Source organism: Rhinopithecus bieti, unplaced genomic scaffold (assembly GCF_001698545.2).
Source record: "Rhinopithecus bieti isolate Rb0 unplaced genomic scaffold, ASM169854v2 scaffold_18295, whole genome shotgun sequence".
Classification (NCBI taxonomy): Eukaryota; Metazoa; Chordata; class Mammalia; order Primates; family Cercopithecidae; genus Rhinopithecus; species Rhinopithecus bieti.
Genome location: NW_016809135.1, coordinates 377807 through 397668, shown reverse-complemented (window position 1 = coordinate 397668; position 19862 = coordinate 377807). Strand labels below are relative to the sequence as shown.

Sequence of the window (19862 nt, the reverse complement as noted above, 5' to 3'; positions counted from 1 at the left end):
TGAAAGGCATTCATCTGGCGGATGATAGCTTCCAGGCAGTATGAGTTATCCCCATCTGCCATGCTGGAGGAGCGCTTCCGGTAGCCGGTGGGCTTCACACCAGATAGACCCTGAATGCTCTCATTTTCCAACATGGCAGAAACTGAAAGAAAAGCACACTTGGAGAAGCTTGCATTCCCCACTAACAATGCAGAGATTGGACCACTCAAATCATTTAGTGCTCGGGACTTTAGCAATGATACCACCCAGAGGTGTGCAATGTTGACATGCTCAGGAACTTACAACATTTGGCAAAGAATTTCTAATGTGTTGATTTCTGTATGGAATAAAACAGCTGTGGACAGCATTTTCACTTAAATTTACTGACGATTAGACAAAGATGATGGGCACGTACCAGCTCGATTCGGTATCACTGGTGCTGAAGTCCACAGTTTGAGAACTGAGCAACCTGGGTGTCATCCTGGCCTAGCCACTGACTATGTAAATATGAGCTTCATTGGTCTGTCATACTTACTAAGCAGCAAATTGACTCTGTACCAGGGGCTTTACGTTCAGTATCTCAATCTTCCAACAACTCTCTGAAGTACTACCCATTTTTATGAGGAAGTTGAGGCATAAGGAGGTTAAATAACTTGTCTGGGGTCACACTGATAGGGAGTTGCAGGGCCAGGATTTCAACCCAAGTCTGTCTGACTCCAGAACTGGTGCTATTAACCTTCTCATTATTCTGAGTATCTCCAGCTTAATATGTCAGTTCTCCCTCTGTCTGGTGCCTTATAAAAAGATTTCCAGACAGGAAAGAGGGTTTGGAATAAACCTCATTTCAAGTAATGTATTTCTAGATTTGTCCTTCTTGGGATTCACCCATAACCTACTTGTGTTGTAAGAACCTTGGGAAAGCATTTTGAACGGGTCCAGGTACAGTTTCTTTCCCAGCCTTGGTGGAGCACAGTGAGTAACGTATCTACACATCATTTTTCCTCTGATTGAAAATGTAACTGCTCTCATTTCTCAATTCTGATTTCATGTTCAGTGCCCAAGTACACTGCTTGGCTCAAAGCAAGTGTCTAATAAATAACTGATGCATCGTGCCTACTGCTGTGTCCTTTAGCATGAACACTCCTGCTTTTTTCCATGAATCAAGTTCATAATAGGTTGAGAGAGTTATGTTTTTTCACTGTATATGCATTTGTACCTTTTGAGTTTACATTTATTATGTATGAAAATTTGGGGAAAATACAACATATTACAGAAAAAGAGATAAAGGGAAAGTCATCTATGCTTCTGGCACTGTGTCAAATACTTTCACTGCTCTTTTTAAGCATGATGTGCACACCTCAGTTCTGCCTTCACTGGGAAGCATCTGGCTATCTGGAGGTCATGGCTAATATATCTGGTTCCCGAAAGCCAGAGGGTGCTGACCACGCCTTCCCCTCGTTTCAGACCCCATGATGAGTGATGTAGCTCTCCTGCTGCCAGCTTACCTATCATCGGCTGTAACATGCCCTCGGCAATTTTAATGAGCTGCTGGTAGATCTGAATGGAAAGGTCACTCAGCACCTGACGGTATTCGGTGAGGTCAAAGTTCTTAAGACAGTGTTCGTTCTGCTTTGCAGTGTTCTGAGTCATGAAGCCCTGCAGAAGGAGAGGCATGCACTACTGAGTTCTGTGGTCTATTGGGCCCAGCACAGCTTCCGGTGCTCCGGTAACTTTAGTCATCTATTTGTTGGGCAGGGGGCCTACTCAGGTCCTTCCTATGTAGATGATGTTTTACAAAACCCTGTCAGTTCTTTGAGGCCTCATTGATGACCCTTGAACTTGAAGGTAATAGAAAAACTCAACATGAGAGAGAAAGCCTGAATCGCTCAGTCCAAATCCCCAAGGCGAAGTGATTTCCCTACAGTAGCAAAACCCAGGTCGGTACCAGGTCCAGAGAAAGGGATCCCTGCTTTCTCACTTTGTCCAGTGCTTTCCCCAATATGCCAAGTCCCCCTAAAATGTTAGATGATGTGCAGCCTCTAAAGGAGTGTGGCCATGGGCCAGATTATATGCTTGTTTGAGGAGAAAGTTTGTATAGATTCTATCACTGGGTATCAGAATTAATAGATGAACTAAGTGATTTCATAGCTACAGTACTGTGTCCTCTTAGCTTTCTGTATTAATCAGATGAAATAACACGCAAGTTAACGCAACTGCTGATATCAGGAGGACTCATGTGACCAATGTCCTTTTCATTCAGGCCGAGGGAAACCAATAGCAGCCAAAAAGATTAGTGCTTCCAAAAGGGCAACCATCTTCAGCAAGGCCTGTTGTACTGTGTCAAATACAAAGCCATCTTAATACAAACAAAAGCAGGCAGAAAAGGGGGTAATTGTAATCATGAAGATAGAGTCAACCATTCTTCCTTGTTATTTGGACTACATGGATCTGGTTATGCTGTGGTTCAGGTCTTGACCCAGGTTCATATTCTCTGACCCAGAGAATATGAGCACCACAGCCTAATGTAATGGAGTTCTAGGTCCTGCTCTAGCCTTATATAACCTACAATTTAGAATGTGTATAATACTGGGAAAAGTGATGGACCTCAATGAAATAACATTACATGTAGTTCTATGCTTCAAGTAAATGCTTGGATATTACAATTTTGTAACAGAAGGCATGTGGTTTGAAATGGCCATTTCTTTAACCTTTGGCCCATCCCTTTTATAATAAAAGCAGGCCATCAAATGAAGTGCTGGTTCTTAGGAGAGAGATGGAGTCAAGCCAACTGCAAAGAAGGTAAGACTGAAAGGGCATATCCTCTTACTAACCCAGGGAGAAGAGTCTGTCAAAATTGGTTCTGGCACAAAAGATGAAATAAAGCTTTAAAAATGGTCGCACTATTTTGGTTTACACTATGTCTTGACCTTGGGAAGGGTAGATGGTGAGATATGTGAAAGGAAGGGGAAGAAAAGTCGGGAAGACTACAGGAACCTGTGAGTGGGTATGTCTGGAACGAGTTGGGATTCTCACCAGAGAAACTAGAATGGAAACAAGCCACATATTACTAGGTCATTGGGCAGAGTGCAGAGCATGGGAGAAGTTCTTTCAGGGACCAAAGCTGGGAATGTGAGTTCCAGAAAAAGCTGGGCCTTACAGGTCTGGTGTGAATTGTGAAGAGATGGGTTAGTTGGGCCTCAGGACAAGGAATCCAATTTGGATAGATGCATGGAGCTGGGCCTCCAGGTCAGTTTGCACACACGTAGTTCTGATTACAGCATGCCTCTTTTCTTGGGGCCATCTTTGTCTATCTTGAAATGGACAGATTAATCAGTTGGCCTAGGAGAGATGGTGACCCAGTAGGCAACTGAGCTTCCTGCCAGTATCCATTGCAGTGGGGCTCTTCTAGAGCTGATATAGAAATGTCAGGTTACAAGAGTTTCATGGAGACTCCCAGGGCCTCTATTGATGATGAAAGGTTATGCAGACTCTACTTACATAACCAAGGAGTGCTTTCTGGGGCCCCTTGGGCTCATCAAGGCCTCCTGGAGGCAGGTCTACTGTGGCCGGCCTTATTCCTGCTTCCAGCCACGAGGTATGATGAAGTGTGCCCATGGTCTGAGGACCCCAAGGGTGCTCCGAAGACCCCCCTAACCTCTGAGGGGATACAAAGCACTTCTCAACCGCATTTGGATGAAGCAGAAACGCCTCCTGGGTGCCCGGCTCTTCACTCACCTCATCCCCACTGTACTGCTTCAGACAGTGAAGAAGGCGGCAGGTGTTGGATAACCAGAATGACGTCATCTCAAAGTCATCATTGTGCTTCTGTGAAAAGAAAAGGGCATCCTCAGCTCTAGGTGGCTCCCATCTGGTGAAATGCTTCCTCAGTACCTCTCTCCCCACATTTCCTACCCTTACCTAGTGTTCCTGAGCAGGCCTGAGGCTGGGCAGGGCACTTGCCAGTCACAGGGTTGAGACCCATTGCTAAGAGGCTGCATGAGTGTTCCTCTGCCACCAGGGATGGTACACAGAACCCCCGTCTTGGTCCCCTGATCAGTGGTGCACATACAGGGACACACATAAAGGACAGGCTGCCTTCCATGGCTGAAGAATGAATGCAAAGCTGAGTGACAGATGAGGCTCTGCCCCAGCAGCCCTGGCCTCTCGTCTAACCACCTGGGCTCGCTGGCTCTGTTTCTCAACTGCCAGTTATCCAACACAAGGGATGCTAAAGAGCACAACAGCAAAATAGTTTGGTGTCCCATTTATCTAGACGTCAGATGCATCATGGCTTTAACTCTCTAGAAAACAGCTATAAACCCAAACTAGGTGAAAAAGCCTGCTCAGCAACCCAAACAGCTATGAGACAGCTGCTGCATTAAAACTGATGACTTCACACAGCTCATGCTGTCAAGTAAGCGTTATCATTATCAAATGACAGAGTGGTATAAGATACGACAAAAAAAAAAAAAAAAAGAAATGAGGTTGAATAGAAAGTGACTGGTGGGGCTGGGACATGCTATCTTAGCTCAGAATTAGGGAAGGCTTTCCTAAGGAAGTGACATTTGTATCAGCCCTAAATTGGCCTAGACTGGCCCAAGATTCCAGCTGGATGATGCTCATGAAAGAGGGTCAACGCTGGAGACACAAATCTGAGAGCCACTAGCACGCAGATACATGTTTTAGAGCCATGAGTGAATAAAATTGCCTGTGGAGGGCAATGCAGCTACTGAGGGCAGGAAACCAGACTGGCTCTGGAATTCTTAGAGCAGCAACTGGCAGCTCAGTGGACCCCAGAATTGGTTCAGACTCAAGAGCTTTTGAGAATGGCTTATATCCTGGAAGCAGCAGTGTGTGAGAACTAAAGATGGTCTCTAAGAGCAATAACACTCAGGACACAGGCCTGCTAGCCAGCAGAAATCCCTCTCACTGAGGGCTCATCTCCCTCAAGAATCTCACCTTCCACTGCCTGGCCCTCGCCCCTGTGTGGACAGGCCCTACCTCCCTGTAGGCCAGTCTGTTTCTGCAGTGTCTGCACTGCATTCAAGAAGAGCCTTGGGCCTTCAGGTGGCATTCCTGAGCACCTTTAACACCTTGAGGCAAGCCCTGTCCTGGCCCAGGCTGCCTCACCTTGGGAGGTGATGGAATGTCATAGCCCTCCCTGTGTTACCCCCAGGGAAGAAAGCACCCAGACCCTTGGAAAGGTGGAGGGCCTGTGTTTCAGGGGTGTCCCTGAACTTGCTCCAGGGTGAGGACCACACATCCTTGGCTGCAGCAGGATGTCTCCCTAGCACCTCTGGCAGTGGGCAGGCCAAGGCTTCTGTAAGCATTGAGAAGGTCTGGAGGCTCAGCAGGGAGGAGCTGGAGGGCTACCTACACCAGAGTCCTGGGCTTCCTGCCATTGCTGGGCCTGAGCATCCTTCTCTGGGAACTGCCAGGCATCCCGGTTACACGGATGCTTCTGTGGCTCATTTACCTTGAAAGTTGGAGCCTTGGGAGAATTCACTACAGCCAAACCCAGACACAGAGAAGCAACAGTGAGGGGCTGGCTTCGCTCCACCCACCACAAACCATGACCTTCTGCAGGGGCTGCTTACTTTCAGGACTTTCTTAATGCCATTGATGGTGGAGGTCAGCAGGGAGTGCACCTTGAGATCGTCGTTGGTGTAGTCCGCATGCCGGATGCACATGTAGAGGATATAGGCAGGGAGACAGGGCACTGCGCCCGACAGCATCTGGGGCTTCAAGTCTAAGGGCAATGACAGCAGCAAGTGGCAAGAGTTAGATCTATGGGGAACAGTGGAGGCTGTCAGAATCCTCATCTGAATAGAGATGTTTTCAGTATTCCCCCATAGCTCATCTAGGAATAGATGTCTCAAAGAGGATTGGGAGAGAAGCCACCCAGGGTACCCGAACTCCCGAGCCTACCTACCAGTAGTTTTAGACACTGTGGTTAGAAACACAAACAAAACTACATTCCTAATTATTTGCACTACAACACTGAAACAGGCTTCTGCCTCAGCCTAACGACAGGGAGGAAAAGTGCCTGCAAGTTACATAGATGCCTTTGTCCGCAACCAACAGGAGTCCATGGCAAGAGGAAGGCTGAGGACAGGACCTAGCTCCCACACGGGGGCAGGAACTCCTGATTTGTGGGCACCACCACTTCCAGAAGGCAAGGGCTGGCTCCAGAATTAGACAAATTGTATGTTCCCAAAGACAGGGCCAGCCTGCTGAGGGCTGGGGAGGCTGGAACAACCTCTAGCCCATCAGTTCAGGAACAAATTATCCAGCCATACTTGCCCAGCCTCACAGCCAAATAGATCAGGCAGGACCCCCTCCCCAACCTCAGTGCCACTGCTCGGCATGCATCTCTCCAGCCGCTATCCTACTTCCCCCAACTGCTCTCCTCTGTATCCCACCGATACAGCCTGGGCAAGGGCTGCTCTGGCTGGACTGGAAGGGCCTTGTGAGTCCCCGCATTAACTGCAGACTCAGCCTTTTGGCCCTTTCTTGCAAAAGGCTCTGGAGGGACAGGAAGCAGCTGTCGACCATTTTCTATTTCAGACCATGCCAGGAGAGCCAGGCTTAAGGCAACAAGTGGTGGTAGGAGGCCAGAGAACTGGGGGGAAGGCCTGGTGCAAAGGCAAGATGACAGGTGAGAACGGGGCAGGAGCCCAAGGCCCCAGGGGTCTCACCATAGCTCTGCACTGTATCTCCAGCCCTTGTTCTTTACACTCATACCCTCCCAAACAAGGCCTCATGAGCCACCTCTAGGCTCAGAATGGCAATGAAGGGAGGCCACCTCCCTCCCACCTGCAGGTGGGCAGTATCCTTGCAAACCTTCTACCAGGCTGGTCCTGGGCTGGGCTGTGCTGCCAGCAGCTCCAGTTGGTACTTGGGTTACACCATCCCCGCTCCAATGCCTCCATCTAGTTAAATGCCAACTGTAGGCCATAATACTCTTGAGTACATGGTTGACATTTGGGTATTTTATAGGTCCAACAATGGCTGTGGATTGGCCATTGGCTCTAATTAGAATGCCAGTCACATTTGTCCAGGAAAATGTATTTTGTAGGCCTAGACTTTCAATCCATAACTTCTTACTTCAAGCCCGATCCATGTGCAGATTGCAAACAACTTGTCCTGCCTTGGAATGTTCTACTGTGATTGAATTAAGCTTGTTTGGGCTCCCCAGCTAAATGTTAGCATCTTGGGGAACAGGGACAATGACACTAGTTTCATTTCTCCTCCACAGCAACTGGCCAGTGCCAGGTACCTAACAGGTAAGTGGTTGGTGGTCAAGTTTTGGCATTCGTTTGGATGGGGTATTCTGGAGGGAAGACGACTGCGGGATTTTCCTAGGCAGCTCAGCAGGAGATGACCTTTCCTGGGGCCACCTGAGCAAGGGTCCTCTCATGCTGATGGCAGGGCTTTCTGTAAAAACCCTGGCAAATGGCAGGAGGGAGCCACCTGTCTGACACAAGCAGCCTTATTTATTGAAAGTTTCATTCACCAGAGATGAAAGGTTTGTTCCTAATTGTGTTTGAACAAGATGCAGTCTGTTTAAGGAAGTTTAAGATAAACTTAGGTCACATTTAATTGCTGGACAACTGTAGGGAGATTAAGCTTTATAAAAGAGCAAAATAAGAAGCGGGCTAGTAAAAACACACAAAGCAAACAGCTGGAGCAAATCAGTTCAAGGCAGACGCCACAATCCGTTCTTCCTGGGTCCCTCGGTCCTAGGCAGTGCTCAGCAGAGTCCAACTTCACTTTTACGTAAGTTTCTCTAAAATGATGCTCGCCTCTCATTTGAACTTTAAATATTCCTGCAAAAGCTACCACTCTGAAATCCTCACATTTGAGAAGGGTTCTGCAGTTTGAACACAGCACTTTCGCCTTTGTCATACTTCACAGCATGGGGCAGGCAGGTCAGTGTCATCACCCCCATTGCACTAAGGCGCCATGGAGAAGGGAGCTGCTGGCTCAGGGTCCAGATGATCAGACCACCAAAGGTTTCTCCTTTTTCACACAGGACTCTCTCCTCTAAGACTCTTCCTGGCTCTGCAGGGGATTGCAGGACTGGGTTGGTACAGAGCAGGGAGGTGGCCTGTTGCAGCCAGATGGGGCACAAGACTGGAGAGGAGGGAGCTGGTATGACCAGCAAAGCAGCACTGGGCACAAACCTGAGCAAGCTGCACAGGTGACATAGACTCCCTTCTGGCCCTTGCTGAGCAGCCAAGAGGGACTCAGACAGGCGGCGGGGGGTCCTCTTTTCATAGAGAAAACCTCGCCCTCTTGGCAGCTAGTGTGGAAAGTCTTTCAGTTCTAGGAGCCCAGCTGGGGAAGGGATTCTGAGCAGTGGCTCTCACAGCTGCCTGGTGGCCCTAGGGAGCACATGGGGCTGGGGGGTAGGCAGGCCAGCCCTGATTCAGCCACATGCCTGGATGAGAAACTGCAGTTGGTCACAGGGACAGTAAAAGCCAACCCTGATGAACTTTGACAGTGGGACCAGGGTGATCCCAGACAGACTGCACGAGCTCAGTGTTCCCCAGACTTTAATGAGCCTGTGTATATCACCTGGCATCTTGTTATGTGCCTTGCAATCCAGGAGGCCTGGCATGGAGCCCGAGATTCTGCATCTCTCACCCCTTCCCAGGTGATGCTGATGCTGCTGGTCCAGGGACCATGTGTGAGCAATGAAATATGACCTTTCATTCTCACAACTCCAAGCCAGCGGCATGATTCCCTTTCCTGTGCTCTACACAAGAACACGGGTGAGTAGCACCGCCATGGCCATGTATGACTAGTTAGGAAAGAAGCCAGGTCTGAACACAGCCCATGTGATTCCAGAGACCACACCCACATGTGCTGTACCACACAGCACTTTAAACTGTAAAGTCCTAACCAAACAGAAGGAATCTGAATCCTTGATCCACTGCTTCCCAGCTGTGTGACCTGGGCAAGTCACTAGAGTGAATCTCTGTTTCCTTCAGTGTCAAATGAGAAGGCAGCAGTTCTGACTTAAAGGGAGGTTGTGAGGATTAAATGGGGATGAGGGTGATGTGCCTGGCAGAGGACCTGGCAACTGGATGTGCTCCAAAAGCATGAGCTGCCATCATTGCCCAAGCACTGTGGCCCATACAGAGCTGCACCAAGGAAATGGGGCTGTGGCTGCTGCTAAGGAAAAGCATGTGGGTGGCTCCCCTCCCACTTCCATCCTATGGGCAGAACAAAGCAGCGGTGGGTCTTGCCATCAAGAATAGCAGCTGGAGACAGCAGGAGCTGGGGGGAGGATGAGAGTGGGTGTGGGGAGAGGAAGATGGGGGTGGGCACAAGGGCAAGCAGGAGACAGAGGGTGGGGGCTATGCAGGAGGTAGAGGAAGGGGTGCAGGGGTTATGCTGGGGATGGAGATGGGAGTGGGGGCAGAAGGAAGGGCAGGCAGCATGGGGTGGCACAGAGGGTCCTGACCTGTCACCAGGTTCCGGATGAGGAGGGCCTCGTCCTCTTTGTGGTACTCCAGCATGCCCTGAAAATCCTTCTCTTTCCGCTGGACTGTGACCTGCCTGTTGAGCTCATGGCGCTTCCTCTCACTCTGGGCCAATGCCTGGGCAGCTGAGCAGGAAAGAAAACAAGAAGCATGGATGAGACTTCCAGCTGTAGGCCTGAGGGTAGCGGGCATCTCTGGTGGGTAGAGGATGGGACCTGGGGCAGGGGAAGGGGCATCTCTGGCAGGTGGAGGATGGGACCCGGGGTACGGGGCATTCTGGGTTCTCCGTTCTCCGAGCTCCCAATCTCTTTGTGGGGTCTGTTCCTGCAGCCAGAGCCACACCCCAAGTGTAAGTAAGGAGCTCAGCATCCAGCACTGGGGTCCACACTCTGGACAGGGGAGAGGAAAAATCCAAAAAGGCAGCAGGCAGGTTTCAGACCAGAGAAAATCTGTGAAGGATGCAAACCAGCATGGTCTCTCACCGCTCCTGCACAGCTGTTTCTCTTTCCTTCCTGACTTGTGAGGAAAGGGGATACTGTTTTTCTGGGAAGAGCTTGGCCTCGACCTGGCCCACTACACTCAGTTCCCTGTGTATGGCCACCATGCAGTCATCATGACGCAGCCGCAGGGCAAACCCAGGTGTTCAGGACAAGGCCTGGGCACTGTCTGTGACCTGTGGGCAGTGGATTAGGGTGGTGATGGTGATAGTAAGGACACATCCTCAGCCTCTAAATGCAGGTTCAGGTTTAGGAAGCTGCCACGCGCAGTCTTTGCAACTGCATATGATGGTGACTATTTGGGAAGAGTTTCGGTGGCAGGGTTGAGGGTATAAAGGCCTGGTCAACCCTCACACAGGCCTCTCCTCAGCCTCACACCATGGTGGAGGGACAGTGGGCATCCACAGAATTATCCCCAAACGCATCTCAGTGCTGACTGCACACGGGGCACTGTCCTAAGCGTGGGAACACACACAACGGCATGCTCAATCTGTCCCTGGCCAGCTGAGCTAAAGAGACACATCTGTAAGTTCACGTGGAAACACTATGACACAGCTCAGTCAGGCACCAAGCCAGGAGTATGTGATGTGGGTGCTGGTGGTGGTGGGCTGGAAGGACCCCACAGACGAGGTGGGATGAAGGGTGGGCGAGACTCTCACATCCAGGTTCAAAGGGGCTGATCCACTGGGAGAGGACCAATGGAAGAGGAGCAGGGCGAGTGACACCCAGGGTGGGAGGGTGCTCCATGAACTCTGAGTGGCTGGAGGGAGGCTCTGAGTGGAGGTGGGGGAGAGTGTGAGAGGATGAAGGCTGGCAGACAAGGGCTGAGATTTCATTCTGCAGGCAATAAGGCGATGGCAAAGGCTAGACAGTGCTATGAAAAAACAGGACTGGGAAGCTACTAAGCAATCTGGCAACAGGGGACAAGAACTGGACACAGGTAGGGGCAGACACAGAGAAACATCAGAAGAGAGGGAGTGATAGGTCTTCAGGAGTAAGCAAAGCTTGAAGCCAAGAGACTAGGAGAATGAGAACTGGAGGAATAGCAAATGAGAAATCCCAAGTTGGTGGGCACATGGGCAGGTATGAAGAGATGTGTCCCCCTGGATAGAGATCACAGACATCCCTGCCCTCTAAGAGCTTCCAGTCTAGAGGAGCAGGAGATTAAACAGGTAAAATGACACCTGTGATCAGGGCTGTGCTCGACATGCACGTGGGGTCAGGACTGTCTAAGACGAGACTCAAGCCCTGGGCATGTGGCTCCCGAGCTGAGGGTGGAAAGATGCGGAGGGGTATCTGAGCTGAGGGTGGAAGGATGCGGAGGGGTATCCAAGCAGTGAGGGGCTGAAAGACGGTTCCAAGCAGGGTGACATATGCAAAGAATGACACAGTGAGATTTGCAGCAGGGAGTCAGAGGGAGAGAACATTCTAGGTCTTTCTGGAAGAGTTATTTAAAGTTCTACCTGAAGATCCCAGATTGGAAGTTTAATTCTGACATCCCACAGCACGGAGTGAGGACCTTGGGGTCTAGGTCTTTGTGTTACACAGCATTCTTTCACATCAGTCTTGCCTCCCAACTTCAAGCCGTTTGAGCGCACGGACCACCAGGTCACCTCTGCGTTCCCAAATCCTCTAGCCCTGCAGAGCCTTGCTCAGAGTAAGCACCCAAACTGGCTGAATTCAACTGTCTTTTGTCCATATTCTGGCAACTGCAGCTGTGTAAACTCATGGGATCTGACTTCTATCGTGTGGCTGGACTAGGTAGAGCCACCAAGAAATCAGTGAAGTAGGAAGAATGTGCAGAGGGCAGGGAGCTCACACCCACAGGCGTGGCCCAGTGTACCTCTGCTTCACAAAACACACTCACACCCCTCTACCTTCTAGGTCCTGGGCTTTCTTCATGTAAATCTTCAGTTGCTTTTTGAGCTTCCTCTCATTCTTTTCCAGCTTTTCTACCAGTTCTTTAAGGTCCTGGAAGTAGAGGAAGCAGTGTGAGAACAGACATCAGCCAGGCCTGGGATGGTGGGGGTAAAATCCTGCTTGGAGTAGAGGTGACCAGTGCGGCCCGTGGGCAGCCGTTGGAAATGCGCCAGTCAGGGACGCTGCTTGAAGAGCTGCTCCTCACAGGCTGTTGCCACCTGCTCTGGAACTCAGGAAGTGGGAGATGATGAGTCAGAGTCCATTCTCTCAGTAACGACACAGTGAGACTCCTCCCAGGTCAGGCTCTCTGGTGCCTTGCTGAATCCCAAGCCTCCCCAAGCCAAGCCTCCTCCGGTTGCCATGCCAACCCCCCAGGAGACATACTCAGCCTGGGAGTCCCAGGGTGGGGCTGGCGGCACCCTGGGAAGGAATGGACAGGTGGAGGAGTGAGAATGCAGGGGCGGGGAGGTGGGAAGAGCAAGAGGGCAAGTGGGATTATCCAGGGCCCAGAGGCAAAACAGGACACTGCTGTGGCCCCAGTCCCTAGCAGCTGTTGCCACTGGAAGCCCATCAGCCCACTGAGACCTAGGACAGCAAGGCGCTGGGGGAGGAGTTTGCTGTCATTAATGTCACCTCCATCCCAGCTGAGCAGTGGTCCTCTGTGGCCAGGGACACAAAGAGGAGAAGAGGAGCCCTGCACCATCACCATTAGAGCTGCCCTTAGCAACTAGAGAGTGACAGGAAGACATAAGCGAGTGTTCCATGGTGGAGCCTCTACAAACACATTGGGTGACTTTTTAAGATCAGCCTGTTGACAGGAGTTGGTCCAGTTCCAGGGCTGTGGCCATCCCAAGCTATACACCTAGTTATAGATGTTGTTAGGGACTTTATTCATCTTGATAAAGAAGCAAATCTTTAAGAATGCGTCTTGAGACATCTAAAAACCCAGCTTAAATGACAGGAGAGGCAGCAGAGAGTAAAACCTCAGTCAGTGACCTAAGAGCGGCCTCTGTGTGAGAGGGTAGTTGGTAGAAAGGACCCAAGTGTCTGGAGAAACTTGAGCCAGGATTCTCTGTGGCTACCGAAGGTCTCCTGTGAACCCCGAGTTCTACTCAGACTCCGTCTCCCCCGTTAGGTGCCTTCCCAAGCAGCACCAAAGCATGTGACAGCCCTGGCTCCCCGGTTCCGCTGAACTGCCACCCCTGCCTCGTGCTCATATAACCCTGTCCAGATCCAACCCCACTGGATCCTCAGCTACGGCTCTGACTCTTGCAAAGGATTAACCAACACGTGGGGCCACACGACTTGGCCAGCCCAGTGAATGGGGAGCCCAGGGCTGCTCCAGACCGGATCAGGACTAGGACGCTGGTCCTATGACTGCCATCAGTCCAAAGCTCCTCTGTGCGACATTACCAAATCCACAAGATAAAGTATTTCTGATGTCTTTTCCACCATTACTTTGAAAAGCTTCACCACACCCTGGGAGGACTGACAACAAATGCGCTAACACCTATTCGCGGCATCTTATACACCAGATGCTTCAAGAAGGAAAGATTAATCCAGTGGCGAGGCTTTGACTCCTGTCTTCAAGAGCTCTGACATCTCAGTCAGCTTCTCAGGAAAGCCCAGAAAATCCAATACTCCTCCCGAAATACTCAAGCAGAGGGGATTGTAAGGATCCATGTCACTAATGGTGGCTTTGTGCTATGACATTCCTGGGTGTCCAACCCCCAATCCCCTACAAATCCCAGAAGGCTGAATTCCTTAACGTACTAAGGGGCATTATATAGAGCTATGCTTTCCAAACTTTGTAGGGTACTAGAACCACCTGGGAATCTTTAAAGCTTGAAATCAACAAATTTAGAACAAATAAAGGGAACACAGTGCTGGCCACAGTGGCTGTAAACTTGTGAAGACACCAAGGCCCAAAGTCCTAAAGCCTAAAATTACAAAAGCTTACAGAATAAATTCAATTCATAATGAATCTTGGAAATGAAAAATGAGTACACCTGAAGACGGCTCTAAACTTTTCAAGTTGCTACCAGGAAGGACAATCACATCCTCCTCTCCACACAGACACCTTCTGGACCACTCCAGCCTCAAGTCGCTTCCCCTGACTTCCCCTACACTCCCCCGGAGGCTGCCGAGCACCCTGTGCTGTGGTTAATTGTGTATACACGGTCTCCTCTCTGCCAGAGGTCAGTGCTTCACCAGCTGGCATACAGTAGGCAGGAATGCTTGCTGAGCCAGCAAACATACATCACCAACAGCCCCTGGAACCTGCCACGGCTGGCTCTCCTTAGCGGTCCCAGCCTCTGTCTGGGCAAACGAGGACCACCACATTCTGGAAGAAGTCTCTCAGCAGGCTGAAAGCTGGAGCCCTCCTTCTCCTCCTTGCCTGGCCAGCAGTACAGGCCCCTACTCATGCTCCAGGGTCACTACTCCAGCAGAGGGGCCCACTGCACTGTTTTCTTTTACTCTCATGGCCTCTTAAGGTAGGACTACCCATGACTTTTCATTCACTGACTCTCCTAAGTGTGGCCTTGGTAGCCCTGTGCTCGTGTGCCGTGAGCTGACACAGTACCTGCATGCTGCACAGCCTTCTTCATAAAATGGTTGTCCACTGCACTACTTGGTCAATGGCCCTCCAGGGAACACGGGCCACCAAATACATTTCCTAGGCTGCCTCCTCTACCTGGCAGAAGCTGGCCAGGTAGGTTTATTTAATATGGTGCATTTCTTTCTATAAAGCCACCAGGTAACACATGTATATGCAACAGAGAGTGACTTGCAGACAAAGAGAGGGAGAGAGAGGGAGGAAAGGAAGATCACGTGTATGTAAGTGCTATTCAGCTATGGGTCTGGGACCCCACTTTTCCTCTTGGGATCAACTGAACTGGCCACCCAACCACAGGTGATCTGGTTATAAGGGGAAGTGACAGCCATGGCTGTACTCCTGGACTAGATGCACTGTGGGCACATGAACATGCTGCACTCCGCAGGCACACTCAGCTCCAGAAAGTGATTGGCACTGCTGAGCCCCGCCCTCCGGCTGCCTTCACTTCTGTCTGGGTGCCTTGGTCCATGTTTTTCTTCTCCCTCCCCCTCTGCCAGTCTCCATGGTTTACATCCCCTTCATACCTTCTGTCTCAGCTCAAGCCTCACGTCCTCCCAAAAGCTCACCCCACCATTTATTCTCTTCCTGTAATACTCATTGTTAACTCAATGCAGAATCATGCTTTTAAAAACACTATCTACTTTCTCTTCTTTATTACATGCCTTGCTTCCCCTACTGACCAGTCTGCAAGCTCTCACAGGACAAGGCCCTCTTCCATTTCTCTGGCATCTGCTGGGGCTCCTTTGGTGACTGTCTGCAAAGAGGCTCCCAACAATTTCTTCCACTACTCCTCCCCTCAAGAAGTCGAATCTCTCCCTCATCATATCTGGTTTAGCCATGAGACTGGTTTTGATCAATGGGCAGAAGCAACAGTTAGTTCTGGGACTGAGCCTTAAGGGGTCCTACTGTTCCTGCTTTCATCCTCTTGGAAGCCAGCTGCCAGGTAAAGCAGCTCAGTTAGACCAGTGAAATCTGGCAAGAAGGCAGGTGAGGCCACCCAGCCAACACCAAGGCCCCAGATATATGAGTGTGGCTGTCTGAGATCTTTCAGCTCCAGTGAAGGGGTCTTGACTGGAGACTTCTAGAATCTCTGTTCCTACTATAGGGCCAAGGGTCATGAACCTTGTCAGTTTTGCCAAAGGCAACCCCTGAACGTGACTTCCAGAACGTGACTTCCCAAAGCTGGGGTCCACTAGACATGGCTACCCACCAGATTCTCATTGGTCAGCCGGGATATCTCCTGCTGGATGCCGAATTCCACCTGGGCCTCCGGGGAGAGCAGTAGCGTCTGGCAGAAGGTCTGCTGCTGTTTGTCCATCTCTTCCTTCAGGGCCTCGAGCTGGGACTTGAGATGCTCCACCTCCTCCTCATGCTCCAGGCTCTGGGCCTGCAGCTGAGCCTCCAGCAGCCTGTGTCAGGGAGAGGACAGGTGAGCATGTGGCCCAGGCCAGGGCCCCCATGTGAGGGGACACAGGCAGAAACACAGCAGGGGAGCAGCCAAGCACACAGCAGCAGCAGGAGACAGATGCCATGGGGACCATGAGGCAAGCAGGCCAAACTGCCTTCCTCTCAGATGAAGGGAAACCAAGGCCAAAGGCACGTCTCGTCCTAAGCCTTTTTCTCAACCCTTGTTCCTCATTCTGTGAGCACAGTTTAGCGGTTTGGGACTGAAAGATTACCTCCCTGTCAAAATGTCCATCAACAGAAACACATTTCTTAAAGCATCTTTTAAATAAAAACATCTACATCTGCCCCAAAGTTCACAAGAATCTCCTTCTTAAGATTAAACTCTGGCAAAACTGAACTAATTATATTATTCACATATTTTCCCTGTGGCAGATTCTCCACAAGTTTTAGAAAGGCAAAATATTAGCCCCTTTCATTTTTATCTTTACCATTATTACTAGCCCCATTTTATTTTATACATACAATTATTACATATACAATTTTTATACACAAGTTTCCTCCACCCAAAGATGAAAACTAAGACTATTTGAAAATGATCTTGGGGAAGGTGTAAGATCAGCTGGTGTCATGACAAGAAGCAGAGAGACCTAGCGATCTCACGAAGATTGAGGAGAAGTCTCATAACACTCTGGGTCAAAAGGCCCAAGACCAGGAGGTGCCAGTTACCTGAGCAATGCTCCCATCATAATAGAAGGCAAGAGATTAATAAAGGCTCATAGGCAGCCTCATCTTCAGGAAGTTAGATGCTAATATGACCATGATGCTGTCATTCTTGGACTTAGTTACTTAAACCAGCTTTCTGATTCAGTGTAGCAGGTTTCATATGGAAAAAAGCTAGGGTGCTGGGGGAGAGGTATTGTAAAGAGCTTCTAGACATGGTTACATGGAAAAAATCCACCCCAGTGTCTTCCAGGGACGCAAATAACGATTATGTCCAAGGTTAGGCACACAGGTAGGAACCAGGTTGTGCCCAGGGGACAGCTATTAGAGGCCATGGCTACCCTGGAGGAAGGCGCCATGTTTTTTACAGTTCTGATGGTTTGGGAGTGAGAATTGCCATAAGAGAGGTAAGACCATGTCTACAAGGGAGCAAGAGAGAGAGAGAAGTCTACACTGTTGATAGAAGCAACCACATTTTATGTAGCTGAGTCAGCCCCATAGCAGCACTGGATGCAACACCTGACTCCCAGTGGCTCCTCAACAAAGTTACATGAATGAAGAAGTGATTGAGAAAATCACTCATTCACTACAGGTGATATTACCTATTACCAAAGAAATACAACGTGAGATTTTTGGAGGATAATTGGGTAATTAAATCAGGATTTTAAATGAAATACAGCATTTAGATAATATCAAATATTGGCTATAGTAAGCACATTAAAAGTGGTCACGAATAAGTTATACATGTAATGAGAGAGTACAGACACTGTCGGGTTCTAGGCGAGCTGCCCTGAGGATTTCTCTCCTGCCATGTGCGGCACGTTCGCTGTTCATGTCTTATTCTCCAGGTAGACTGTAGCTGAGTGACTCAGCCAGGGTTCCATTCCTACTGAAACATTAGGCTAGCCACCTCATCATGCAGGTGAGAAAACCAAGGCCAAAAGAGCTTTGAGGGCATGACCAGTGGCAGGGCTGATTCTAGAAACCAGGACTCTTGATTCATAGGTCTGTACTTTATTAATGCATTCAGTTGCTGATTCATGAAACCACATCTGGTCTGCTGATGGAGAGGCACGAGGAATCACCTGGTTTCATACAAGGGTCCTTCCTCCAATAAAACAAACTTCTTGGTGGGACAAAAATCTGATCTTACTGAATAATAAGCATGATAGTAATAGAAGTAGCAGCTAATATTTGTTATTCCATGGTTACATATCAGGCTTGTGCAAAGTACTTCACCTGTATTAACCTTATTCCTTATAATGCCCCATGAGGAAGGTCATATTCCATTCACAAGGAAACAGACCCACTATGTCACCTTGCTCACCGATTGTGGGGCCACATCTGAACCCAAAGAAACACTACCCTGTGAATCAGCTGAGTAAACTTTCTTTTTCCAAGAAGAGATGCTCTTGATGCAAAGGTACCTCTACTACATCCTCAGCAGGCAGCAAGGAGAAGCAGCCTGAGGGCTTCTGGCTCCTGTTTCGCCACCACCTGGCTGAGGGAGCTGGGCCCAGCACTCATGCCACCTCGCAGAGTCCCGGTTTCCTTTCTGGAAAACGAGCTCAGTGACCACCAGTTCATCTCTTGTTGAAAGGCTCCAATGGGCAAAGCTATGCCACAGCTCTTAAAAGCCACTTGCAGTCAATGGGCCCATGGTGTGACCATCACATGATATCCTTTTGGTGCATGCCTACCCTGTCTAGCTAAGCTGCTCGCCCACTCCTGAGGGCCAGTGGCTTTCAGGCACAGACTCTGATATCAGATGGAACCAGGTTCAAATTCTGGATTTTCTGCTTCACCAACAATTTCCTTAAACCCTTCAGGCTTCAGTGTCCCTACCCCACGAGGGTGCTGTGAGGCCAGACGTCAAGGCGCATGCACTGCACTTGGCTGCCATCAGCTCCAGGGAGTCCCAGAGATCAGGACCAGCACACGTACTGATGGCAGGCTCTGGGGGGCACAGGTTGCATTTGGAGCACAGCCAGCAGCACAGATCAGGCAGACATTTTTGGCTGATCCTGCAGAGTTGGGAGGACCAATATGTAGTGTGGAGGCAGCACAGGCTCAGGATCCCCCAGAGGTATGCTTCTTTCTCAGCCTTGTTCTAAAGAGCTGCGTGCCTGCTGCCACGTGACCTCCCACACTTGTCTCTTTCTTCACCTATAGAACAAGTGGGCTGGACCATGTGGTTCCTGAGGTCCACTAAATGCTATCACCTTGACCCAAACAACCAGCCATCCTCAACCACATCTGCACAGCCTGGGCACGGCGACAGATGGTCAACCACAGGGGCTACCAGCCAGACTGCACGCCAACCATTCCCCGTGCCCTCGTACCCACTCTAGCTGAAAAACGGTTAAGCAGAGACATGAGCAGGCACAACGGACAAAGCAGACACAGGAAGAAAGGAATAGGTTCCACCTGGCGACTTGCTTTAGGCCTTGGTAGGCCAAGCCGAGTTCTCCATCTTCATTTAAATATCCCCAATCCTCAGTCTTGCTAGAAACAAAAGGACAGAAAAACAGGGTGTCCAGTGTAGAGGGAAGAGACAGGCAGGCAGGGAGTCCTCGAAAGTGAGGAGATTCTACCCAAGGTTTGGAAATTTAAAAAAGGCAAGGCTCAAGAACTCCCATTTTCCCTTCGTCCTCTCCTGTCACCTGCAAACAGCATCTCTCCCCGAAGTCCTCTGGTTTCTGGTACTGTCTGGAAGTGGGCTCAGGTGGTCTCATGCGGGGCCTGCTAATAACCCCAGGTAGGAAAGCATGCTGCCCCAGAGACAGCAGAGGGCCAACTTGTTCGGCAGCTCTGTAAATGGCAGCAAGGCAGCAGTGAGGGTAGAGTAGAAGCATTCACATAGCCTCACACATGGTGCTTCCCTCAATCAGACTGATTCAGACAAGAACAGGGAGAGATGTCAAAAGGGATGGGAGGAGAGGACCCTATGTGTGTGTGGAGGAGGCTGCAAGCAATGAGCAGGCTCTGGTGGGGAAGGCATTGCATCCTGCAGAGCAGCATGGGAAGCCCCTGGGGGACTTCAGCCTCAACCAGGGTAAGGAAGGAGACTGCAGACACTACCTGCTTTTCAATGCAGATCTTTCTGAGACTCCTTAAGCACACAAAAGTATTAACTAATCTTAACTCCAGCTCTCCTTGCAGGGTCTTTCTCAAATAGCTAAAACAAGTTTTGTGATGCCCTAGATGAGAACTGAATGATGTCTCCCCTTG

The 19862-nt window shown here is 49.9% G+C and overlaps 1 protein-coding gene and 1 long non-coding RNA gene across 2 annotated transcripts in view; one reads left to right on the top strand and one right to left on the bottom strand.

The window, feature by feature from the left end:
* The window catches only part of LOC108539752 (uncharacterized), a 36954-nt gene extending 23614 nt beyond the window's left edge, over nt 1-13340 (top strand). The window contains exons 2-4 of the long non-coding RNA XR_001888472.1: nt 1617-1705; nt 2716-2778; nt 11915-13340. This is a non-coding gene — a long non-coding RNA (uncharacterized LOC108539752). The remainder of the gene's footprint in view (nt 1-1616; nt 1706-2715; nt 2779-11914) is intronic.
* Nucleotides 1-19862, bottom strand: part of MYO5B (myosin VB) — a 284042-nt gene that overhangs the window by 11080 nt on the left and 253100 nt on the right. Inside the window, 8 exon segments of the mRNA XM_017888643.1 lie at nt 1-142; nt 1485-1635; nt 3715-3804; nt 5577-5728; nt 9452-9595; nt 11845-11938; nt 15715-15913; nt 19059-19136. Coding sequence (XP_017744132.1) covers nt 1-142; nt 1485-1635; nt 3715-3804; nt 5577-5728; nt 9452-9595; nt 11845-11938; nt 15715-15913; nt 19059-19136 — 1050 coding nt within the window.